Source organism: Phasianus colchicus, chromosome 1 (assembly GCF_987193195.1).
Source record: "Phasianus colchicus chromosome 1, bPhaCol1.hap1.1, whole genome shotgun sequence".
Lineage (NCBI taxonomy): Eukaryota > Metazoa > Chordata > Aves > Galliformes > Phasianidae > Phasianus > Phasianus colchicus.
The window spans coordinates 133909113-133935957 of record NC_143436.1 but is presented as its reverse complement, the minus strand read 5'-3'; the positions used below and the strand labels follow the sequence as shown (position 1 = coordinate 133935957).

The window sequence follows — 26845 nt, the reverse complement described above, 5'->3', positions numbered from 1 at the left end:
TTTCTCTGCTGCTTGCGAAATAATCATTCACACATTGTGCTGCTTTTTTTTTTTTTTTCCTCCAATCATGTAAGAAGGAACAGCTACTACAGTAGTCAGAGGGGATAAGAAATGTTAGAGGGAGTAAGAAGAGATGTTTGTTTGTAAGGTAGTCTCTGTTCCCCAGAGGAATTAAGGAATAGTCTGGTAAAGAAAAGCAGGTTAGCTACTTCAGTGAGTCAGAAATTGTAGTGCAGGAGTTCTTTGCTGTTGTTGAACCTTTTTGATATTAATTCTTTTCTATTTTTTCTGGATGTAAACTGCTCTCCCAAACTTTGATGAACATACTAGTTAATCTAACACTTGTTCTTTGTATTTTTTTGCAGTGAAATGTTTTTTTAGAAGTAGTAAAGCATCAAATTCTCTTGAGTGGTTTTTTTTTTTTTCATGCTTCCTTCATACATACTGTGGAAATATCCTCAATAACAAGCAGAATGTTTGCATTTTGAATCAGTCTTTTTAGAAATGTAGTCTTCTACATTTCTCAGCTACCATTTTTCTTAATGTATTTGCTGACACAAAGCAGGAATGTTTGTTTTTAAATTTTATAGATCCCTCAGCTGATGAGTTAAGACGGCTTATGATGTTGCATGGAGGTCAATACCATGTGTATTATTCCAGATCAAAAACAACGCACATCATTGCCACAAATCTGCCAAATGCCAAAATAAAAGAACTGAAAGGAGAAAAAGTAGTTCGACCAGAGTGGATAATGGAAAGGTAAGTTTAGGTCTGTTGCTTTTGAATTCCTTGAAGGGAAAGGGTTGTGGGGCAGGCTTGAAATCTGGAAAAATAGCTTTATAAAAGATTTTAGCAAATTACTTGCAACAGCTGAGTTGTATTGAAGATTTGTATCTCAGTGATTGCTCCTTAAGAAACTTTACTGAGATCATTCAGAAAATGTCAGGCCTCACACAAAACTGAACGTTATCCTGTTCATTCCAATTTCACGTCTGCTGACTGGACTAGTACTCAATATTTTAAATAAATACCAAGTGATGTTTCTTAATTAACCTCTTGCCTTGCGTTTCACATGAGTTTCATCTAATCTGTAAATAAAGAATAATGTCAATTTAAAAGCATTTTCATAAAATTGAAATTATTCTACCTTAAGATCTATCATAATTTGACTTGTAAAAACAAAACTAAACCCAAGGTTCTTTATCCAAATAACACATCTTTTGGTTCCTCCACTCACTGAAATACATAAGATCAACTGAAGTTATCCTGAGGTTCTTAACAAACTTCATTAATTTGAACAAAATCAAATGCAGATTCGTGCTCCTGGAACAAAATTTACTCTGTGCAGCTGGAGAGGCTGGAAACTGACTGGCTAGGAGGTAGCTTTGTAGAAGGACTGAAGGGTCTATAAGAATCTACATTGAGGAGCAGTTGTGTCAACCCTGGGTGGCCTCAATGAGTTAGCTCTGGTTTTAGTATGATTTAGTATGACCTGCAGAGATTCTTTCCAACCTAATTTTTTTTCAGTCATTCTAGAGTCTCTGTTCTAGGGAGTGTGGAAAGGGGAGGGGTGTTGAACAATGCGTCTACAATAAGATTGCTGTATCTTAATACAGCTTGGAGAGAAAAAACAAACAGCAGACTGTATATTGATGTAGTGGAGGAGTTACTCCAGTAGCTAATAATTTAGCATTTTAAAAAAATGTTAAATAAATGCTTTTTTCTTTTTCTGATGACCTTGAAATTACTGTAATGACTTTGAGATACTGTGTGGATGGTTATGCAAGTTCAGAGTGATACAAGGAACGTTATAAGCACTTGTATTAGCTTATTTGCTGTATCATCTTTTTCTGTATATAAAACTTTGGAACTCTACCGTATTAGTTTCAGCTCTGGCGATACATAATGTAAATTGTGTTCCTTTCTAAATGCAATATACTATCATATCAAACAATGCTGAAGTGATACATTTGAGGGCTGTTTTTATCATCCTATCCCATAAAAACCTTACCATGCCTTTATGTATGTGCTAGCTAGCTTTAATTTATCTAATTAGGTAATGCAGTCTCCCATTACATTCTTCTCTAATTGCCACAAGACAGCTCCACATAAGGGATTCTATTCCACTGTCAAATTCCCTTAACAATGTTACAGTTGAGCTAGTTAAAAACCACACCTCTGGAAGAAAGTGTTCAGGTGTTGAAGAGCAGCAAAGAAGTTCATATGTCACTGAGCTAAATTCTCTTTAAAAATTTAAGTCCAATTGTATCTTCAATACTGAACACTAATATTAAGCTTCTTTGATATAAAAGAGGTTCCTCTGTTGTAAGAAGCTTTTGCATCTGTGAGTGTGCAGTATGACAGGTTGTACATGAGGGAGAAATGGAGTATAGGCTGAGAAGGGTGTTATCTTTTTCCTCTAGCAACAGGCATTGGTATGGAGAGCTGAAATCACAAGATGATGTATTTTTGAGAGGATTCCACTTCAAAGTCCATGACTTTGATAAGCAATTTAGCAGTTACTGAAGTATAATTGCTGTTTCAAAGGGGAAAAAAAAAAAGGGAGAGTGGAACGTAGGACAGAACTGGAAAGAGTGTGGTAGATATTTGTGGAAGGTCTGTAGCTTTTTGTCAGTGCATTTTCTTACAAGAAGGTGTAATTATCGTTTTAGAATGGAAACAGTAGAAGCTGGCCTCTTCTAGATTCTACCCAAATTTGCTGGGGATGTGTGTTGTGTTACTTGTGTTGTGCCAAGTTAAAGAGTTCAGTCACTGTTGTTCATTTGGAATAATCTGGACCGTACATGAGATTATTTTTTTGACTGAGTGTTGTTCTTGAAATATTTGCAATTTTTGTGTATAACCTGGAGAAGTAGTTGTGGGCAACTGTCTGATACAACTGTGTGAATGTCTTTTTTAGTAACAATCACTGCATTACAAATAACTTCTTTCTTCAATCCAGTTTGTAGAAGGAAGAAGGTTTTGGAAGGGGCGGTAAGTATTCATAGCAGAACATTAATGGTTGTGATGAACGTAACCACTTACTGTACGTTGCTTTTAAAGTATTTTTAGTAGTAACCTATTCCTTTTCTTTTGTTTCAGCATTAAAGCTGGGCGTCTCCTCTCACACATTCCATATCAGCTTTACACCAAGCAGTCAAGTGTTCAAAAAGGTCTCAATTTTAATAGCATATGCAAACCTGAAGATGCCGTGCCAGGTCCAAGCAATATAGCTAAAGATCTCAACAGGGTGTAAGTGTTTCTAATCTTATATGCTGATGTGAATCATTCACTCATAATGGACTAGCATTTATAACTGGATAGCTTCCTTTTTTCCCCCTCTGTAGAAGGAAAACTTTGAGATACTGAAATTTAAAAGTGAGGTATAACTCTTTCGTTATAGTATTCCTCAGCTTGGATAAGATGAAACTCTGGAGATCTCATTGTGGTCTGGAGCTTCCTTATGAAGGCAGTCAAGGGAGGGGCAGATACTGATCTCTTCTCTCCGGTGATGATGACAGGACCTGAAAGAAAGGCATGGAGCTGTGTAAGGGGAGGGTCAGGTTGAGTGTTAAGGAAAGGGCAGGCATTGGAGCAAGCTCCCTGGGGCAGTGATCATGGCCTCAAGTTGATGTAGTGTAAGAAGCGTTTGGACACTGCTCTCAGACATAGGGTTGGAATTTTGGGTGTTCCTCTATGGAGGCAGGAGTTGGACATAGTTATTCTTGTGAGTCTGTTCCAACTCGGGATATCTGATAATTCTATGATCCTATGAGGAGTTGAGGATGGAACTGCAGTTACCTCGACTCCAAGTCTTGTCTCTAGTCTTTGAGTGATACTTTCCTCAGTAGTGTGACTTAAGAGTCCAATTGGATACAGCGTGTGTTTGTGAAAGCAACAGGCATAATTTAAAGGATTATGACTGATAACACTGAAAAGTAGGTCTTTATTTCAAAAACAAAAAGCTGGTATGAAAATTGATTAAAAAATCCAATTATAACAGAAGGAATTACCTTAAAAGACTACAAGAAGGGAACAGAATCAAAGGCTTCAGCAAAACTCTTGTAGAAGAATCAGAAGGTGAAATGCCTTTTACTTTGAACGATTTGTTTTGTAATTAAGTTGATCATTGCATCTTTTTCAAAAACATTGTTTTTGAAAGGTGTTACATATTTGTTGTTCAGAAACAAAAAATCGTGGAATAGCTGAGGTTGAAAGGGACCTCTGGCGGTCATCAGTCAATGCCATTGCTCAAGCAGCGTCAAAGATACTGAACAAGACAATATTATTTATTTGTAACAGTGACCTGTTTGTATTGCTGAGGAGACTTAGCATGAGAGAGATTTTACAGTTTCAGGGATAAATTAAGCTGGTGCCACAAAATGAATATCCTAAGCAGTATTTATTATGAATATTTTAAACAGTGAGTGATACGATCACCATCATCTCCTACTATTGCATTGTTAATGATTTTTAAATGAGAGGAATATTCATGCTTCCAAAAATATGAATTTAGATTCAAGTTGTGCATTTAAAAGCCTGGTACATAGTTTGTACCACTGGATATGCCACTTTCAAGCATGCAACTCTTCAAAACTGTTATTTTGAATGTAATTTATAATTGTGATAGTCTTACCCAAATTATCACAGTTAATTGGCTTTCTGATTTTACTGGTATACTGGATAATTAATTATTACCCATGTTTTTTTGTGACTGTACTTAAATTGGTAGCTTTGGGAATTAGGAGCGGTGGTTGTTTTTTTTTCAGCAGACTTAGAGTATGTACAGCTTTTGAAGGCTCTATTTTTAATTCTACTTAAGATTGTCACACCATTAATTTTTTAAATCTTAGTCTTTACATCATCTGAGTGAATGTAAATTGCTGGTGCACTTGTGGGAGGCTGTTTTGTTTTACGCACTTAGATGATGAAAAATAATCTGTTCAGGTTTTTGTCGAAAGCCAAGAATATGTTGGATGTACAGAGCTTGAACAGTCTTTTCTTGAGAAAAAATAAAATGAATCCAACACACTAATCTAAATCATTTTTTAAAAACAGAAGTTTTCTTCATGTACTATTTTGGTAACTAGATGACAAAAATAGCATCACTTTATAAAAAGGTAACTCCTCCTGATAGTTGCTTTTTTCTGCACTACTATGCTATCCATGGCAGCGTAACAGTTCTGTTAGTAAATAATTATTGTAGTTATGCTGGAAACCGATAATCAAATGTAATGCTTTGGAAATAGAAGTGCCCAGAATCATGCTCGTATTAGAAAAGCTGTGTAAACTTCTGGTAACACTGCAGCAATAACACAACAAATGTGCTCAGTCTGCTGTATGGTATTTTGTCATATTGAGAAGACGTAGCTCAGAATCTGAGATACTTGTCTTGAGACTGACTGTAAAAACTTACCAGGTATATAGTGATAACAATTGGTAAGATAAATACTTGAAGTGACCTGTAAATGTACCTTTTTAATAAATGATATTAAATTATCTGTCGCCTGTCTGTTTCAGAAATCACATTAAACAGTGTGAGATGGAAAGTGAGATCATGCCCAATGGAATAAGTAGCTGGAATGAAGAACTGGAAGAAGACAGTGATGGGTTGGGATTTACAGAGCTGGACCAGATCCTTCCTGAAAGAAAACAAAATGGGATTCAATCTCACAAAGACAGCACTGCCATTTTTAATGGACACACGCCTAACGTTTGTACCAGTGCCTTAAAGACACAGGATTGCTTGGTGCCCTCCAGCAACAGTGTTGCAAGTAGGTTCTCTCCAGGCTCTGTGCAGGAGGAGGGGAAACCTGAAAAAGGCATCGTTGACTTTAGAGACTGCACAATGCAGCAGTTGCAGCAAAGCAACAAAAATACAGACTTTTCGTGGAATCCACATAGGACTATGAGTAATTCATCCTCATCTTCATCTTTGCACAGTAATACTAAAATAAATGGTGCTCACCACTCCACTGTTCAGGGGCCTTCAAGCACAAAAAGCACTTCTGTACCTGCTCCAAGCAAGACAGCTTCCTTATCTGTGTCCAAACCTTCAGATTGTAGTTTTATTTCTGACTTTTATTCACGTTCAAGATTACATCATATATCAACATGGAAGTGTGAATTGACTGAGTTTGTCAACAGCCTACAGAGAAAAAACAGCGGTGTCTTTCCAGGAAGGGAAAAATTAAAAAAATGGAAAGCAGGCAGGTCTGCACTTAAAACTGACACAGGTAGATACTTGTTTAAGAAGGTGCCTTATCTTTGTTCACATACTAAATGTCTACCAGAGACTAAGCAGGGTAATGTTCAGTATTCACATTGCAGTCAGGCTATCTGGAAAAGCTTGGTGACTTTGATGCAGTGACAACTAAAGGTTCTGCTACTTCTGTATTTATTTGTTAAATTGTGATCTAATGTGATGCACTGGATCTCTGTTCATTTCTTTCTTGTAGAAATAATACCCAGACATATAGATTGATCGAGAGGAAAAAATACATCTATCTAAATGCACAAGTCTGTAGTTGCCATGTGAATAATTAAAAAAAAAGAAAGAAAAAAAAGAAAAAAGCAACCAAAAACGTTACTCATCTTTTAATTTTTCACACTGAACTACATATAAGCAGCAACATTTGGAAATGAGTTAAAATCTAAATTTTCTGGTAGTAAGTTTTCTGTGTACCTCTGTGTCTGTTTAAAGAGTAGTTGTGTCATATGGTAGTTCTGGACCTGGCTTGTGGAAGAGAAATATTTTGTCATTATATTGCACACCAAGGGCCAAAATTAAAATATGTGTGTAATTTATGAGGCAAAGTGTTGCACATAGAGATTAAGTATTTTGCATCTTGAAAAGCTCTAATTTATAGTCTTATCCTATTAAAAGGTTAGTTCTGTTCTATTGACAAGATTCTGACTCTGCTATGTTGTAAAAATACTCATTTGTAATCGCATGAAAATTTGCTTCAGATGATCAATTTTCACATTCTAAAAATTTATTGTTAGGTAAATTAACTGATTATATGTTTATCATAGCACACTCCAATTATAAAATATGCTGTCTTATAAGAATACTTTTTTTTAGTAAGGAGTCCAAATGGTAAATTATTAAGAATGAGAAAGCACTTTCTTTATTATTATTCAGCAGTTACCATGGTTGTCAAGCAAAACAAATCAGTTTATATGTGAAGTGTTTTTTCACTGTTATACATTGTTCAAATTAAGATTTTCTGTTAGCTCTAGTCTCCTCTGGTTGGTCATCACCATGGACACGCAGACATGAACATCCAGATTACTTGACACAAGTATTACTAGTATGTTAGCTACTGACTGAAAAACTTACACTGCTGTCTTGCTTATCTTCACGTGTTTGCATGTGAGTGCAGTACAGCAACAACAAAATCCAGTTGCATGGAAGGTGTAACACATTGTGATGTATTTCATGAAGAGTCAGGGAATTCTAAGTGCAGCTGAAATTTTTTAAGCCTTAGAACAGTCTTCTGATTGATGAAGAAAAATGGGTAAAGTTCTCTGCTGCAGATTGAATACTATCATACTGCAGTTTATGACTTTGTTTCTACAATATACGCTAACCTTGTGTTGAGGGAACCTGTTATAGCAAGGTAAAAAGTCTTAATTAGATGAAAATAAAATTGAAACTCTCAAACTGATGCATTGCTTAGGTTGTTTGGCTGCTGTTTATGTTTACATTTCTTCGAGAATTTAGGAAATGTATATGCTCTCTAGGTGAGAAGAAACAAAAGTCTTTATAACTGGAGGTAGTAAAAAATTGATTGTAGTCCTTGATGACTGCTGTAATTAGTACCAAAGTCTATCAATTAGGGTTCAAGTTTTCTATTGGTGTATCTTCATATTAGGTATTGTGTCTGTTGCGAGCTCAGCCAAGCCACAGAGCTGTATAATGCACGTGGATATGGATTGCTTCTTTGTGTCTGTGGCGATCCGAAATAGACCCGATCTCAAAGGTCAGTATTCAGTTCTCAATATTACAACTTACTAAGTTGAGACTTCTTAAACAAACAAAAAGGGCTGTACACTTAAACATGACTTTTACATGTTAGTCTGTTTTTTGGCATCTTTGTCTGATATTCAGACCATGCAACTTTTCATATTCATGTTTTCTCACAATACAAACTCAAGTGAAAGAGAGAACTGGAATTCACTTTGCTGTTTGCTTTCAGTGTCTAAAAAAAATAAAATCTCGAGTAACTATTCCCATTACTGTTGCACCTATCCAATTAGATCTGCCATATCAGAAATTGGGGATCAAATTCTGTTTGCACTAAAAGTGGGTTTTGTTCACTCTGTTAAGAAAGAAAAGGGGGAAGAAAAAAAAAAAAGTGGAATATTCAGTGGTTTTCCTAAAGCAGAGCTTTATTTAATTAGAATGGTGGAAACATCAAAACTGAGTATTGTCTCATTGCCTAAATAATTTTTTCATGAGAAATTTGCCTCTCCTTCCTTTTCCTGTCTAAGGTTTTATACCTGAATTATTATTGGAGGGTGAACAATTTAGCCTGCATTTAGAAGTTGAGGTGTGTGATCACACATAAGATTTAGCAATTTGGGTTTTGATTGTGTTGGCTTTTTTGTTTGTTTATTTTGGAGGGGTTGGGTTTTGTTTTGGGGTTGCTGTTTTGTTCTATTATATAACATTCAGAAGCTGTTCTGTGTAATTGCTGAACATCATTGATACACAAATCTGAAGACTTGGTGCTGTGGTGGACATCTAGTATCCATCATAAAGCTTGGGTAAGAAGAGTAAGCTGTATAATAACTTTTCTCTCTTCTTTCCAAAAGCAGGAGCAATGATATTAAAGATAATACTAGTATGTGTGCATTTTTTTTTAAACTGAATATCCTGCCAAGTTTAAAATTCCTTTGCTCAAGTAAAAAGAACCTAGGACTTCTTGCAGATATTTTTCTGCCTGTTTCATAGAAGTCTGCCAGAACTTTCAGTGCATGTATTAGTTTGCTAAGAAAAATTACGAGGTGTTGATGTTACTGAAGAGTCAAAAGTTCAGCTACAGATTTGATATTGTGCAGGTAATTTAGCAAATGGAGTTGAGTGTGTTGGTATGTGTACACTCTTTTATTTAAGCTAATAAATATGTTTAAACAAGTATTTAAAATCAGTATGTTGTTGCTGTGCTTTGAACTAACAAATTAATAGGGCATTAGTGAAGTTTCACAACGTGGTTTATAGTAATCATAAAGAGAAACAAGAATGGCTGCAATTCACCTGTTCCAAACTTCTCTTTGCTGTCTAATTGCAGTCACAGAAGTTCATAGTCACAGTGCAAAGTCACTTTCATAGCTACTTCCTCCTTAATGCTGGACGAGTGTATGATCTTGAAAGAAATTGCAGAACGTAAAGCAGACATCTTTATAATCTTACCTTATTCACACTACTATTAAAATTATAGGATATTATACTCTTCTAAGTACATGCATTTTTTCTCCACAGGAAAACCAGTAGCTGTTACTAGCAACAGAGGTGCAGGAAAGGCACCGCTGCGCCCTGGTGCAAACCCCCAGCTTGAATGGCAATATTACCAGAATAAGCTATTGAATGGCAAAGCAGGTACAGATAAGTCTATTTGTTTAAATTGTTTTGTAATTGAAGACTTTTTCCTTAAAGTTATTAACAAGTGCACAGTGGATGAACTGTTCTCATATGAGGAATTTCAGTTAAAGAAATGTCTTTGGACAACTTAATGCGCTGTGGCTTCAGTAATGATAGGCCACTGTGACTTTTTTTGTCAGTTTTCTTTGCTCAGGGTGAGTGAATTCTTTTAGAGTAATTTTAGATTTCATTGAGTATAAGGTATATTAAGTACTTCTTTTAAGTAGGAGATAGAGATCACATGGGATCACTTGGTTCTGAGTAAGCCTTTTGTAAAGAAGAACAATAATTCTTTTTAAAATTATTAAAGTAGAAATGGCAGTACATGGCCAGTGAGAAATTGATTGGTTGAAGTTGGCTTTCGAATTGTGTGTGTGTACAATGATTATAGTATCTGTATGCAGTGGTTCCATTTGGGTGGTCCTTAGAGCGTTTTTGGGTGCCATGAAGGTCTGTGGCAGCTTCCTGAGTTCTGTCTTCCAATATTTTATTTATGCAAAACCAGAGCATCTCTTCCAGCATGAGAATTCCTTACATGCCTGCAGTAATTTTGAAATCTCTTACTTTGTGTCCTCAAGTAGTAGCATACGAGTGTAAACATACTATTTTTAAAAAGTGTTGTTATGGTTGTAGTGCCTGAACTGCATTAAGAATGAGGAAGTAAGTTGCTAAACATAAATAGCAATTGGGTTTGGGTTTTTTGTTTTTTTTTTTCCTCCAACAGTCTGCATAATCAGGTGGATGTTGAAGTAGCTAAGTGTCTTACTGCCACTATTTCAGTTTAGGTTTGAAAGTTAAATTTCTCCTTTGTCCCTTGTAGGTGCACTTTTTACCTACCTTGCAGTAGGAAATACTGTTGTTCTGAGGTTTATGCTTCAGTTAGCTTTCATTGATACAAGAGGTGGAAAAAGACAGTTTATTATTCCATGGTTGTTTGTGAAGTTTTAGTACTCTTAATTAAAAACAAAAAACAAAAAACTGTAGATTACGAGAGCATTCCAAAGTATAGGAAGTGATGCCATTTTACTTGTCTTTTTTATGTAGTTCAGTACTTCAAAACTGAGTTAGAATATATGTTTGTGAAATGTATTGGCCTTGAACTTTCCAAAGACTTCTCAGTATGCTCTGGTCTTAGCTTCTGGCAGTGCCATATATGAGCGTGTTACAAAGATAGCTGTGTTTTGAATGGAGTTGGATTTCCTCTAAGAACAGTTTATGTATGAATATTTATTGGTGGCTGTTTTATACAGTGATGTTGTAACTTTTACTAGGTCCTTACATTGGATAAGGATGTGACTTCATGTAATCAAGCAGTATTTGGAGATTGAGGCAGTTAGAATTAAGGAAGTTTAGCTGATAACCAGCACATTCGTTGTGATTCACAAATTCAGTGGTATCTTTTCTGCTATATTTTTTACTTAAGTTTCAGCCTCATGTAATAAGCTCAGATTCTTACTGCAGCAGCTTTTTCTGAATATCCACGCATTCATTTCCTTAACTTCACCATCCAGTCTCACTGGCTTGCACACAGGCAGGCAGCTATCTCTTTCTTGATACCTAATCTGATTATACAACCTGTTGTTTTGGTGAAACAGTTTTTTCTTAACTCTCTTTTTACAGTCTCTATCTTATTAGCTGCAGGTTCATAATGTATTTTGGTCTCCCTATTAGTTTTTATCTCCACATACATTGTTTTTATCAACAAAAAAAGCAGCTAGCTGTTTTGCTTGCATTTTCACGAGAACATGAATTTTCTTACTTTTGAGGAAAAATTAGAGTTAGTAATAGTCTTAGGTGAAAAGATGGAGCGTGGGTTAGGTTTTTCTAACATCACAGTATCTTAGAAAGTGTATGTGAAACACTTCAACAGTGTGCCTTAATTGTGCCTTGCCACAGGTAAATATGGTCCAGCAAACACACATATTAAATGGAAAAGTGCTTTTTCTACAATATCAAAAATAGCAAATGCTAAATTGTACTGTGTTAAATGTACATAATTCTGTTTGGGGGAATGTTATATGAATGAAATAGAAAGGTAGTTGCAACCAACTTTGAACATGAACAGATTTTTATATCCATGCTTTAACATGGAACCCACTTCATTTTTTGATGCTTCATGCTTTCCTTGTCTGATTTTTGCCTTCTGGTCTTGCTTACTAGAAAAAATGTTTCAAATTTAAAAAAAAAAAAAAAAAAAGCAGAACAAACAAACAAAAACCCTGACGAATTGCTCACTTTCACCAAATGCTGAATTCTGCAGCTTCAGCTACTTCTTTTTTTTGCAGATGACTTCTTTAGTGATACTGGTTCCTGCCTTTGATCTGCCTTGCTAGACAAATATCTAGTGTCAATAGAATCTTGACTCTTTACGGAATACTTTCTTTTTCTTGTTTGAATTCATCCAAAAATGTATAACTTTGAATTTGAAAAAAAAAAAATGCTGTCATTCTCTAAATCATCAAATTGGAGATGGACTTTCTGGGTAGTCAAAATTACTTTTCCACATATGTATCATCTTTAACATTCATGTCCAAAAGTTAGAGGATTAACATACGTTAATCAGAATTCATAGTTTGGGGTCTTTTTTCCATGGCCAGGATGCCCAAGCTGTGAATGTTTTTTAGGCTTCCTTTCCCCCAACCCTAGTATCTCCAGTTTTTCATTCTAAAGAGCAGCAGTTTTTAACCATCATATTAGTCACAGATTTATTCTCAGCGATTTCTTTTTCACAGACTTGGGTCCTGGCCTCTGATTTCTCCATCCGTTGCTCCACATTCACCATGTGCCTGTCTAGTTTCCCAGCTTTTGATGAGAGGTTCTCTACCTTGCCTTCCATTGAGGACAATGTGTTCTGCATTGCCCTGAATTTCACATGAAGTGACTCCATCAGCTCATGGGGGGATCTGCTCTGCTGCGATGTGGAAAAAGTCGACGAGTCCAGTGAAGATAGACAAGATGACAGCATCATCTCAGGCCAGGGCACAGGAAGGCATGGACTAAAGAAACTTTTCTTGTCATCCTTACCTTTAGTTGGGGCATAATTTTGCTCTAATTTTCTGCTGCAGACACCTTAGGTAACTTACTGAGCTCATCATACATTGAAATATTTAAGACATAAAAAGGTACATGAACTTAGCAGAAATTCTGAATAAAAGCAACTTTTCACGTGAGTCAGGTTCTGCCCCTGCTGTCTCCACTCATTACAACACTTTTCTCTAGTCTCATAACTACTCGTATGTGCACGTAGCACCACATTTCCTTTCAAATTGTCAGCGTGTAAGTTGTTAGTATCATGAAATATAATTAGATGTTGTGGCACTCTGAAGAAAACTGCCTGTTTATTATAATAAATAGGCTGCAGAATGAAAAAGAGCTATGACATACGTATAATATTTTAAGTAAATAGACCCTTTTTGTCTATGTGATACCTTGTTGTTTTGATTCTGATGGGGAGTTTGGGAGGGCATAACATTTTTTGCATCTAGCCATTTTTTCAGGCTGATGAGTTACTGAGAGTACAGGCTTGTATCTTTCAAGTATGCATTCTGTGAAAACCCGCATCGATAGGAACAGAGAATGCTTTACTGGATTCCAATATTGTGTTATGAAATTCTGTTTAGTATCTAGTGGGCCAGAAGGGCTCCTTAAAACTTACCTAAGAGCATACAGTGGACATTTATAGAAATAGGGAAGGTCTGTCTCGATTTGAAAGTCTGTTGTTGTAGTATTTATAATTTTGTCATCTTGATCCAAGAGAAATTAATGGTGATGCTTGACAGAAGTTGACATAGTTGACATAATCTAATAAATAGTAGGAAATAACAACAGAAGTCTTGTCAATTAATTTCCCCAAAAGAACGTTAAAGAAAATATAAACTTCTAGCTAGTGTTTTTTATAATTTGAGATGAATAGCTTTTTGGTCATTTCATTTCACTCCTTAAAAATAACTTCACATTATCTAGATTAAATAATTAATGGAGTGTAGTTTTAAATAAGAGGTTATAAGTGTGGTATCTGGTGGAATTGTATTTTGAATGTAACTTCTTTGTTCTGGTGGTAGTTGTGCATCCTATAACAAGAAATATAGCTAAGCATCTTTTTGTTCTGGCAAGCAGATGGTAAATTTTTGACTGTCTTATGGTTGATACGGTTGTAGCAGTTTCAAGTGTTTGATCATTTTTATTGTCTTTAAAGCTAACTGAGATAAGTCCTGTTTTACAGATGGTGTATGTTGTCACCAACAAGCTGCTGTCTAGTATCTTGGGGGAAAATAAAAACAGAATTTTTCTGTAGCACAGTATTTTTCTCAGTAATATGTGCAGAACTACCTGTAGAGAGAGTACAATGTGGGGGTTCTGTTTTTTGTTGTTGTTTTCTTTTTTTTTTTTCATAGACTACGATGTAAATCAATATAGTACTAAAAAAAAAAAAAACCCTCATCATTAGTAGCATAGAAATTGTGTCAGATATAATTTATTATGCTTACCTGATTCACATTGACTCTATTGAACTCTTAAGAAGAAGAACACTTTACAAACAAATATAAATATTGTTTTCCAAGCAGAAATTAGAATACCTGATAAGCTGGACTCCTCGGTCTGGGAGCATTCGGATTCTGCATACGTGAATGGAGTTGACTGTGATCTGACTGTTCTGTCCATGGCTGAAATTGCTTCTTGTAGTTACGAAGCCAGGTAGGTGAAAGTTAACCTACCAGATTACTTGAGAATCTCACCCTTACTCAGAGGGTGGTGAGGCACTTGCACAGTCTGCTCACAGAAGCTGTAGATGCCCCGTCCTTGGAGGTATTCAATGCCAGAGGAGTTGGAACTTTAAGGTCTTTAAAGTCCCTTCCAAACCAAGCATTCTGTGATTCTCTGATTGCATAAAGCGTCCAAAAGTAGCATTTGTTAGGTCATGTTTCTGTCAGTTTATCCAGATAAGAAACTTTTTAAATATATTTTTTTAAATGGTAGTTGTGTAGACTGCTAGAATTAAGCATAAGACCTTCTCTCTATATGTTGCTGCTTTTTAAAGGTTTTCAGCCTAACCTAACTGTTATCTGAAACAAACCCTGGTAAGGAAAACCCTACCTAATGCACAGTGATACTGTTGATTTCATGTTATCTTCATTTCTTTGTCTTCATGGAATAGGATCACTTCAGTGAGACAATGATACGTGTGATTACTGAACTTAAAACTCCTCCTTGCTCAGATTATGTTGAGGATCCCTGATAACAGCTTATAAACGTTCAGAATATGAAATAACTTCTTATAAATATAGCCACAGTATTGAAAATATTTTTTTCTTTTGTAAGAATAGTAGTCCAGAAATTGCACACTCATTGGCACCTTTTTCAAGTATTCTCGGGTAAGCAGTTTTATGTCTGCTTCAAAAAGTTAATTTATTTATCAAGTGAGCATAATTTTGTAAGTTTGCACAATGGAAAATGAAAACCAGATACCTTAGTCAATGTAGTACACGCTTAGGTTTAATTTGAAAAAGAAGGTGGCAACTGCAATTCTGTGACATAGGGCTTTCTAGAGACTTTTTGTCCTAAGCAACTTCCTAAGGACATTTTGTGTCCAGGCTGTATGCCTGCAAATTCAAGTGTTGTATTTGCAGTTATTTTTTGTATTTTTCATGTTGGTAGCGGTTGGATTCCTTTTTAAATTTGTAATTTATTTTTGTTGGAAAAGTCCAATAATTCATTTGGAAAAGCTCATGTTAGAGAAAGTTGATACTGTATTTAATTGTTTGTTGTTGTTTTTTAAAATTATTCTTTAATTTTAGACAAGCTGGCATAAAGAATGGAATGTTTTTTGGACAAGCAAAGAAGTTGTGTCCAAGCCTTCAAGCAGTTTCATATGATTTTAACGCATACAAAGAAGTTGCACAGACAGTATATGAAATACTAGCAAGGTAAGATGTGCTGTGTGTTTACATGATCTTCCATGGTAAGATTATCAAACTTATTTTAATATGCCACTGCTTAATGGCATTTCTTGATCTAGTATTCTCATTTCATTTTATTCTTCAACTTCTTCAAAACCATTTCTGTCTAGATCTTTCTTTTGTACTATTTTACTTCTTTTCTTTGAGCACCATTCTTCTATCTTGAAGCCAAACAGTCAATATCTAACTTCCAAAGGACTCACTGTTAAATTTTTTATCAATTACCTTTATGAGGAGAAGTGGATTCTCCATAGTAATGAGGTTCTTCCAAGGTGTTGTTTTTGTTTGGTTGCTTTTCTTCATGTTGTGGTTGTTTGCTTTTTTTGTTCTTTTGAGTACCTTAAGAATGCATTATTGGAGCAGTAAACTAGTAGTAGGAACCACTTCCCGATTTAAAATGCACTTGAGCAAAACTGGATATTTGTCAGAACGACTGAAAAAAAAATGTTCAAAATCTTTTTCCTGTTCCTTTAAAAGCATGATGCATGTTGAAACCCATCCTATGTTAGCAATGTTACCGAAATGTGCTCTTGTGCCTTTTTTTGTAATATGTAAGTTGTGTGATACGAAGTAAGCAGGGAAATGCTACCTCAAAAGGAAGACTTTATTTGCTACATATTTGTTTTAACAGATGGTGAGCTGTTGCTGGTGTTTCACCTCCTTTACTTTGTGTTGATAGCTATACTCATAACATCGAAGCTGTCAGTTGTGATGAAGCACTAGTAGATATCACTGAAATCCTTACAGAGACCAGACTGACTCCTGATGAACTTGCAAATGCTATCCGTGATGAAATCAAAGCCCAGACTAAATGCACTGCTTCTGTTGGGATGGGTAAGAGCCTTATTTCATTTGTGTCACCACTGTCTGCTCTTTTTAGGTGTATCAGAACTATGCTATATTGCCATAACTGAAGTGTTTTTGAAATACAGAATATATTGCCATTTACATTATATTAGTATAAATTAAAATACAAGAAAATTTTCCTAAGTGGAAAGATTTAAGCAAAAATTTATACAGTTGCTATCAGCCCTCCTATGCTATCTCAACAGTAGGCTAAAATTCCATCTGTGTAATATTGTTCTGTTCATTTTAATGAAACGCTACTGTATTTTTGTAGTAAATAGAAAACTGATCACAGATTGTGTTTAGTGTAGGAGAAGGCAGTAGGAGTTTGATGATCTAATACAATTGAGTCATTGAAAGCAAAGATTTGGTTGATTTGTACTGCGTATCATATATAAAATTATACTTCTAAGAAGACTTGATTTCTTTTTCACTCGACTCCTTCCTTTCTTCTTTGTTTTTGTTCCTAGTAACATTAGACTTAAGTATCTGTAAATATATGTGCTAAGCTTATATAAGACCATAAAATCCACCTGTGATATAAGCAGAATTCTTCTTTATCACTTGACAGCATAGTAGTACAGAGACTATAATTCCTTGGATTCATATTTGTGTCTTGTTTTGAGTTGGAACACACTTGTAATCTCTTTTATATTCATATTTAGTGTGTTTGCTTTTTCTGTTACTTTCTAAAGCATGATTTTCTAATCAGATATAATAGTTCATAGAATCATAGAATGGCCTGGGTTGAAAAGGACCACAATGATCATCCAGTTTCAACCCCCTGCTATATGCAGGGTCGACCACCAAACCAGGCTGCCCAGAGCCACATCCAGCCTGGCCTTTAAGTTCTCTTTTGGAAGAGACAAATACCTATGAGGAAATAATTTTTTCTGATCTTTTGTATGAAATGTTTGAAAAATATTTTTGGTGTCCATTCGTATCGTAGGTAAACTAAAAAGGCTGTCTTTTCACTCATAATTTATCGTGAAGTATATGAATCAGAGGAAACAATTTCATTTGCACTGTTACATTAATGTAGATACCTGATGTCAAATACTTGGCCTACCAGAAACAGAAATCTTGTGTAAGTGATTTGTATGTTGCCCAATGGGAAAGAGTTACCAATACAAAACAATGTCAATTTGAGTATATATTATTATACTGTAAGGGATCTCTCAACACTATTATTTCTGATAAGGGATAAATTAAAGAAGATATGCCAGTTGAATATATTTAATTTTTGCCCTGGAGATTTTAGTGGCTAACTGAATTGACTTAAGCATTGCTAGTGAAAGATAAAACCCTACTCTGTAAACATCCTGATTTTTCATTTGTTAAGTGAGGTACTAGGTTTTTTCTGCTTTATTTCAGTGTTTCGAGAATGATGTGTTACAGAAGGTAACTGTTATCTCATGGTATCAGTGGCTGCATTGATGTGTTTGATAGATACGCAGTACTCTGTAGACAAAACATGGATCTCTAAAGTTAAACAGAACATTGAATGAAGACTGTCAGTATTTGTTTCGTTCATTTAATTTTTCACGTGAAACAGTGGACACAAGTTGGTTCTTACTAAAATTTCAAATAGATTAAAAGAATATGAACACAGATGGGAGGAAAATAGCAATAGTAACACACAGTGATGAGAGTACTGGATTCTTCTGATATTTTGTGAGGTTTTTTTTTTATCTTAGAATGGGACATTTGGCAATAAGGAAGCTATTTTGGTATCATTTCAGAGATGTTGTTGGCCTGGGCATGAGTAAGCCTATAAACAGGGAATAAGAAATGCTGAAATAAGCTTTGTTTGCACTTAATGAGAACACATAATAATTTAATGAAGTCACTAGATTTTTTTAGTGATTATCCAGAGCCTAAATAATAGATTAATTCCAGTATTTCATATATAATATGCCTGGAAGAATTGTCATCTTAAGTATTATTTGCACTGAATATGATGGACATTTAGATTAGTTATACAGTGTTGAAGTATTATTCTTCTACATATTTAGCTGTTCTCAGTTAGTTAACTGCTTACCTGTACCTCTGCATATGTAGAACACCATCAAGACAACATAGATTGAGTGTTCTTCATGAAGTATCCTGCACGTACTTATTACTTGCTTTGGTTTGGGTTTTTTTTTTTTTTTTTAAAGATAAAGATTTGACTGTGATTTGTGCACTTCTTTTCCCTTGACTGTTGAGCTGCGGAATTCTACATGGGAAGCAGAAGTTACCACAGACAATTTAATTTGTCATTTTTACAGGTTCCAATATTCTGCTGGCCAGAATGGCAACTCGTAAAGCAAAGCCCGATGGACAGTATCACCTAAAACCTGAAGAAGTAGATGATTTTATCAGGGGTCAGCTTGTTACGAATCTTCCAGGTACTCAGTTCTATTTTACAAGACATTTTGCCACCTGATTTTAAAATGTTAAGCTACAAATTTGTGTTGTTCCAGTTACGAATCAAGCAGGATTAGATGTTTTTCCTTGCTTATGATCCAAAAAAAAAGGAGATATCCAAAATTTTCAAAAAACATTATATTCCTGAAAGGAATCTTAGAGACCTCTACAGAGCCACGCAGCCACGTATATCTGTGGAAGAAGCTTAAAGTTTATTATGTTATGCAACCTTAATCAGCCCTGCAGAGAAGGACCTGGGGGTCCTGATAGATGAAAAACTTAACGTGAGCCAGCAGTGTGCTCTTTCAGCTCTGAAAGCAAATGGTATCCTGGGCTCCATCAGAAGAGGGGTGGCCAGAAGGGACAGGGAGGTGATTGTTCCCCTCTACTCTGCTCTTGTGAGTCCCCATCTGGAGTACTGTGTCCAGGTCTGGAGCCCCAGTACAAGAAAGACAGAGACCTATTGGAGCGGGTCCAGAGGAGGGCCACAAAGATGATCAGGGGACTGGAGCACCTCCCCTACGAAGACAGGCTGAGGGAGCTGGGCTTGTTCGGCCTTGAGAAAAGAAGGCTGCGGGGTGACCTCATTGCAGCATTTCATTGGTACATTGCAGTACCTAAAGGGAGCTACAAACAGAAGAGGAATCAACTCTTTGAAAGAGTAGGTAACAGCAGGATAAGGGGAAATGGTTTTAAGTTGAGAGAGGGAAGATTTAGGTTGGATGTCAGGGGGAAGTTCTTTACAGAGAGAGTGGTGAGATGCTGGAACAGGCTGCCCAGAGAGGTTGTGGATACCCCCGTCCCTGGAGATGTTCAAGGCTAAGGTTGGATGGGGCCCTGGGCAGCCTGGGCTAGTATTAAATGGGGAAGTTGGTGGCCCTGCGTGTGGCAGGGGGTTTGGAGATTCATGAGCCTTGAGGTCCCTTCCAACCTGGGCCATTCTGATTCTTATTTTCTTTGACAAAACTATTCAGATTAGTTACTTAAATGATCCTACCTTGCTACATTATAATGAATATAAGAAGTACCTGATGTTACTCATTTTATCACCAAGAGAAACATGATATGCTTAGAAATTAGAACTAACCCAAGAGAACGCTCTTTCTGGAGAAGAAGTGTATCAGGTCAAGAGTTAGAAAAAATAGCACAGATATCATAATAAGACAGCATGTATGACAAAAAAAAAAAAGGAAGGAGAGTTTAATCTGCTGCTTTTAAGAAACTCTCAGAGACACAGGTGACCATGAGAAATAAGGCTGTCATGAGAGTACATCTGCTGTTGGGTTTTGTCTACTTACAGGTAGTTTTCGATTCTAGTAGATTGAGAATACAAATTAGGCATATGTAATGCAGGGAATTATTTTTTTCTGTAAGGATCTTTAGTTAGATACTGTATACTGTAAATTGTGACAGAATGTGTTGCTTTGTTTCAGAAAGAGCAAAAATTTTGTTGAATTCGAAGAGGCTTTTGCCTAGATGTCTGAGGAAACAATTGTGGTGATGATTATGTTTTATAAATGTGTGTGTATGTGACAGTACTGATCTGTGAACTGTTTGGCAGTTTCAGCCAGATCTTTCTGAGAGATACAAGTTTTGCAGATGCAGTTTCACACAAATGTTATGAAAATGACAGCTTGACAGAGGAAAATGATCCATATTAGTATACAGAATAGGATAGAATTGCTCACATTGGAAAAGTCCTTGAAGATCCTTAGAGAGACAGTAGAATTCAACTGTTATGCATGTTGATAGTAGTTGCTTAGTCATCCTGTGTTTAGCCAGAGTGCATGACTTTTGTCCTGCATTCCCTGATTGCGAGGAAAGACAAGAATATTTCAGTAGGGGAAGAACTGGAACGATTGAGTAGGATGGCCATAGATGTAACTGAGAACAAAAGAAAATGCTGTGAGGAAGGAAGGGATTAGGGAGGCTCTTGAAGGCATAATGGAAGTCAACAGAAAGATGGCAGGAATCTGTACTTACTGTGAAGGGAGAATTATAGATAATAATGACACATGTATATATATACACACTGACTGTCACTGAAATGGAAGAGTAGGAACAGTATATGTACACAGATGCAGGTTTACTGGAAATTCCTTTTATACTCCATTTCCTGGACAAACATGACAGCACAGTCCCATTTATTTTTGACGTGCTTTCAATGAACTCACACATTCATAGTTAAAACTCGTTAGTATTTGTGTCAATAATATCACTAGGTAAAGAAACAGTGCTTATGAAAGATAGAAGCTGATTTATAACTTTTGCTGACTCTGGTAATGTAAACTCACAAGATCAATATGTTTCTGAAGTAACAGCCCATTCTTCCAATCCCAGAAATATACTTAAGTTTATCACACTTGCGTATGTGCAGTTGCCATGGATACCCACAGTTGCTAGTGCCTGGTAATTCAAGGCACAAGTGATACGTATGTGCTGTCACTTCTGTTTGAAATAGTTGTGGGTTTTTTTGCCTAGGAAGCAGTGGGACAGTAGTCAAAATATTTGCTATTTTTCTTTCTTTTTTCTTTTAGACTAAATCACTTGTGTATAAACATATTACATGTTTTACACTCTTTTTGGATCGTGTGCTGTGATATTCAGAGCTATATCCACTGCAACAGGCAGTACCCTGTCAGGAAGATTTACAAGCAGGAATCATTCACTCTTTAGAGAAATGTAAAAACTTGCTGCATCCTATATATAGTACAAACTAAAGAAATTGAGATGAAGACAGCAAAAGTTTCCATTGAAATCATGTTTCATGGAGTGGAATTTCTTGTCTTTGTTTATTTGATGCAGCGTAGTCTAAGTTTAAAAGGACAAATTTTATTCATTAAAAACATGTCTGGCTGAGTCATGTAGTGTTAACAGAACTAATTGCTTTGTTGTTAGGAGTTGGCAGGTCGATGGAATCTAAGCTGGCTTCTTTGGGAATTAGAACCTGTGGAGATCTGCAGTGTGCTTCGATGTCAAAACTGCAAAAAGAATTTGGTCCAAAAACAGGACAAATGCTCTACAGGTTTTGTCGTGGTTTAGATGATCGACCTGTCCGCACAGAAAAAGAAAGAAAATCTGTTTCAGCAGAAATCAACTATGGAATAAGGTTTACACAGGTAAATCCAAACTTTCTTTTCTGCAGCAATTTCTTTCAACATAGGAACTTCTCATATTCTGATTATTCTCACTTACACTTCAGTCTGTCAGAGCACCATCTTAGCCATCAAATAGAAATGAGGAAAATGAAGAAGTAGGAGACCAAAGTGGGAGGAGAGATTGGAAAATTATTGGACTGAAAAGAAGCCTGCACAAAATTAGCTGGCTATTCTGCATTTGTTACACAAGTCTGGCACAGAAAAAGAGAACTGCAGTAGGTTTGTTAGCACGTAGCATTCTCATTTATTTAAATACTGATTATTCAGACATGCCAGTGTCTGAAACAATGAACAGATTGCTCCAGTTCATTTTTTACTAGATGTTTTGCAAATGTTTTGAGTTTTTCTTGTAATTGAAACGAAAACACATCAAAAAAAAAATTTTGTTGTTGTTGGAAACTTAAGCATTTATAGAAATTACAGAAAAAAATGAGCTTCAGAGAAATGTTTTGTAGTTCAGACCCTCCCTCAAAGAAAGGAGGGAAAGATGGATCAGAACATTTGCTCTGGGCTTTTTCCAGTCTGGTGTTGGAAACCTCCAAGAACAAACACTGCACAGATTCTCTGAGTGACCTCTTCTACTGTTCAGCTGTCCTCATGGTGAAAACATGTATTTTTTTTTCTTGCAAGCAATTCATATTCTACACCTGTGTTTAAAATTAGGCTTAAAATTCTTAAGACATATTTTTTTTCTTAAATGTTTTTTAAAAAGATTTACTTTCAAAAGGACTACATATTTCAGCAGTAGGAGTCTACCATCTCTGCCTAACTTCAGCACCCTACAATATAAACAAAATACTCAGAGCTAATTAAGATAGTTGCCAGTGAGTCAACTTGGTCTTTAAGTTTGCAAAATCTTTCTTATTTTTAAATCTTTGCAATGCACACTTCAGCGTGTTGTGAAGTGGGTTATAATGAAGCTTAATGATTTACCTTACACATTTGAAAACTGTTAATAGCCTGAACAGTGGAATATTGTCTTTTCTCATTTAGCCTAAGGAAGCAGAAGCCTTCCTTCTGAGTCTCTCAGAAGAAATCCAACGTAGACTTGAAGCTGCTGGTATGAAGGGTAAACGATTGACCCTCAAGATAATGGTCAGAAAGGCTGGGGCACCAGTGGAGCCTGCAAAATATGGAGGTCATGGAATCTGTGATAACATTGCCAGGTAAATATGCATGGAAAAAAAAGAGTAGTAGGCCTGAGCGCATTTCTGCGGAATGCTGAGCACTGAATCTGAGTAAGATGGGACAGAAATCTTGAAGTGCTCAATACCTCTTTGTCTATGTAGCAAAGCTGCGTTAACATCAGATGTTAACAGTGACATTCTGTGTCTGTATTTCAGCTATTCAAGAAGACAACTTGTCCCATTCTCTTGACATTCACAGTTAAGCTTTTACATACAGTCAAGAAGTGCCTTAGTTTTTTTATTTGATCATTACCAATATAGTAAAGCAGCTTTTTGCTTGGTCTCTCTGCAGCAGTTTTGATTTCATTGAGATGCTGCCTATAGTAGCTGCTCATCCCTGGTGCAAAAGTATACCCCAGTAAGTTAGTTGATAGGTTGCTGTCAACAGAGGAAGAGGACCTTCAGTTTCCACAAGCAGCCCTATTACACTTAATTATTTATTTCTGATTTGTGGGATTGTTTCATGTTGTTCATCTGGACGATTTTGACTAAATATTTTTTATCTCTTATTTATACACTTGCGTACTCATCAAAACACAAGAATGAAATGCAGACAAATGGCATCTTGTGAGAGCATTTTATTTCATACAGGATTCTCAGAACCTTCTAAATACACCTTTATTCTTCAGGCAGACATTTCTGTATCAAAGCATTTGTTCCTTAGTAAAGAGATGGTCCTGTCCAGCTTTTTTTTATGAGGGCACACTTTGCATCTTTAAAGTCGCTTGCTCCATCCAAATTAAAACTTCATAGGTGAGAAAAACCTACATTCCTCTCATTTGTTTGATTAGCCCCCTGAAATTCTGTTCTTATTTGTCTCAAATGCTATGCCATTTGGGAATCCAGAACTACAAACTGCTAGTAGTGCCCTACAAAGCTCTTAGATGGTGATTTCGAAAATTTACAACCAGGAAATTTTGTGTGAGAGTTGTTGCCAAAAGTTTGCTTTAAGTTACTTAGCAGTAATCAAAGCTCATCATTATCTGTAATCCACATGCACCTTTGTACATCTGCTTCTCCTTCAGTGTTCCTTTGAATCACTTGCTTTAGACATTTGACAACTGAAGTAATACTGGGTAAACTCTTTATGAATTAAGCTTGAACAAAGGGTAGTTCGTAAGTGTGCTTCTGAGAGTACAGCAACGTGAAACATATTTGTCTAGCTTCAAAAGATAACACACATGAATATATGTTACACATTGCAAATTAATTTTTGACCTGCACTCTGGAAATGTCTAATTAGTAAACGTGTTTTGTTTTGATGTTTTGTTGTTTGGCTTTTTTTTCTGTAGAATATGCTTAGTTCTGTTGCTTCTAAAAAGAAAAAATAACATTCAGTTTCTGTATGCAAGAAGTCGTGATGTGTCGGTCTTTAAGATCCTCTCTATAATAAGTACAGAACTGTTGTCTTTAGAATTTGTGGAACAGTTTCCTTGTTAAAAGTACTTTTTAAAACTCTTTTCAGGACTGTGACTCTAGACCATGCAACAGACAGTGCAAAAGTAATCGGAAAAGAAACTCTAAACATGTTTCACACAATGAAACTGAACATATCTGATATGCGAGGGGTGAGTTAATGGAAAACCCAAATTTATTATCCGTGTCGACTTCTTCCTCATCTTTCATAGATTTTCAGTTCTCTGTGGTGGCAACAGCGAAGCTAAAGCAAGTGTAGATCATACAAAGCTTTTGTAAAGTAAGTTTTCCACTCATTAAGTAGTTAATGAGGATACTGTTTGGAACTCCAATCAGAGGTTGGAGTTTCTGCTCTGCATTCCAAGTAAATTTTAGATCCAGAAAAGTTACCAGGTTGTGGTTTGGCTTTTATTTGAAGGTGAAATCAATGGCTGTCTTGAGTCATGACTTACTTTAGAATGTTCTTGCTTACTTCAGTGGTTCTGTCATAGCAATGTAAACCAGTAGTCTGAGACTATTTTGGCATTGGTTTTCTTAAAACGTAGCAGAGGCTTTCTAGAACAAACTTGCATTGATTGGTTATCTAGATGAAAAGCAGATTGTTCATTCACAGTGTTGTGTTGCAAATTCGGCCCCATAGCTTGGTTTTTCTTCTTAGAGTGCATGAAATAATTATCATCCTCTCCCTGTCTTTTTTGCTAGCTTATTTTTCTAGCTTAGAGGGTACTGTGTGCTTTATTTTGCAAAACAATGTACTTCTCTGACCAGGTGGCTTTTTTCAGTTCTAGAGTGGGATGTTCAGTCCTGGATGATATGATAAAGTGCAGGTATAACCAAGTTCACTGAGTGGTATTCATCTCAACTGACTTAAGACATCCCCAGTATCTGTGCCTATATTGGAGCTAGTCCTTTTAAGCCTCACAACTTATGCATAAAGTGAGATGTGTGCCCTTTTTCAGTCTGTCATGAAGTGTCCTAAAGTTGCATCCTTAACTGTCAGTGCCCACATCTGTGCTCATGAGTCCGCTGGCTTGTCCCAGTATGTTTTAGTTGCCTTTTAAATACAACTAACAAACCAGTTAATATTATTAAATTAGTATCCCTGCTATGTAATTACCTGATGAAAACATGTTCACTAGCTCCTTCTTGCTTTCTGAGCTCTATATGCAATTTTTTTAGTGTTTTTTTTTTTCCTTAAGAAGTACAGAGAATTGACAGTAAAATCCCACAATGTGGGATTCATAGTTGGATACATTTTTGAAGCTCTGTACTTATTCAAAAGTAAACAAAAAGTGAAGGTGTTTTTTCAGAATGAGGAGCACCTCATCTGATCAAGACTGCTTTCACAGAAATACTTTTATCCTTTGAGAATTTGTGAGAACCATTTCTAGAAGTGAAACAATATCTTCTTCCTTGTTTTTAGACTTGAAAGTGGTGGACTTAGTGTAGATTGTCCTGAAGAAAACCATTCCCTTCCTGTACATACAGCTGTATTTAATGCTAATCATTTTCCTTGGTCAGTGCTGCTATATTTTTAAGTATCTAAGAACTTTCATAATGAACAGGTTGTTTCTTGGTCCTGTTAACAGCGCTTTTCTCTATCAGAGAAGTTAAGCTGGTATTATCGTTGTAATTCATTAGTTGCTGGATTGTGGTGGATAATCCTGGGGGTTTTATAGTATGTTTTTACATGGCTATTCGTGCTTTTTTAATATACTTATTCTCTTTGCCATGCCCAACAGGAAGTCAGTGTGAGAAGGAGAAGGGAATGCTATTATGATTGAATTACAGATCATTATTTTTATTGTTCTTATTGAAAACTTTATTAAATGAGTGTCTTAATGTTTTGGATTTAGGTTGGAATTCAGGTACAGCAGTTAGTCCCCATCAGTAAAACCACTTCAGCTCAATCAGCAGTGCAATCTGGACGCTTACCTGGTGGATCACATTCAGTTATTGATCTTCTTCATGTTCAGAAAGCAAAAAAGTGCTCAGAAGAAGAACATAAGGAAGGTCAGTAAGTTTTGTACTTCACGTGTATCATAATGATTAGTTCTTACAGACTGGAACTTCAGTTATCTTTTTGAATACTTACTCAATATTACACAAATATAAAGTTTTTGAGAGCATATTTTGCTGCTACAAATGAAAATACTGCATAAATTTTTAGCATTATTCCAATCTTTAAAAAAGGTGTTAACAGAGAATACTTCATAATATAAAGTT

General features: G+C 35.9%; 1 protein-coding gene across 3 annotated transcripts in view; it reads left to right on the top strand.

The window, feature by feature from the left end:
* REV1 (REV1 DNA directed polymerase) overlaps positions 1-26845 on the top strand; it is a 56130-nt gene that overhangs the window by 18028 nt on the left and 11257 nt on the right. For all 3 annotated transcript variants that reach the window (XM_031605219.2, XM_031605218.2, XM_090127301.1), the window contains 13 exons: positions 591-759; positions 3103-3252; positions 5521-6236; positions 7878-7985; positions 9488-9604; positions 14212-14341; positions 15442-15570; positions 16283-16437; positions 18720-18839; positions 21757-21977; positions 23010-23182; positions 24669-24771; positions 26476-26632. In XM_031605219.2, coding sequence (XP_031461079.2) covers positions 591-759; positions 3103-3252; positions 5521-6236; positions 7878-7985; positions 9488-9604; positions 14212-14341; positions 15442-15570; positions 16283-16437; positions 18720-18839; positions 21757-21977; positions 23010-23182; positions 24669-24771; positions 26476-26632 — 2448 coding nt within the window. The remainder of the gene's footprint in view (positions 1-590; positions 760-3102; positions 3253-5520; positions 6237-7877; positions 7986-9487; positions 9605-14211; positions 14342-15441; positions 15571-16282; positions 16438-18719; positions 18840-21756; positions 21978-23009; positions 23183-24668; positions 24772-26475; positions 26633-26845) is intronic.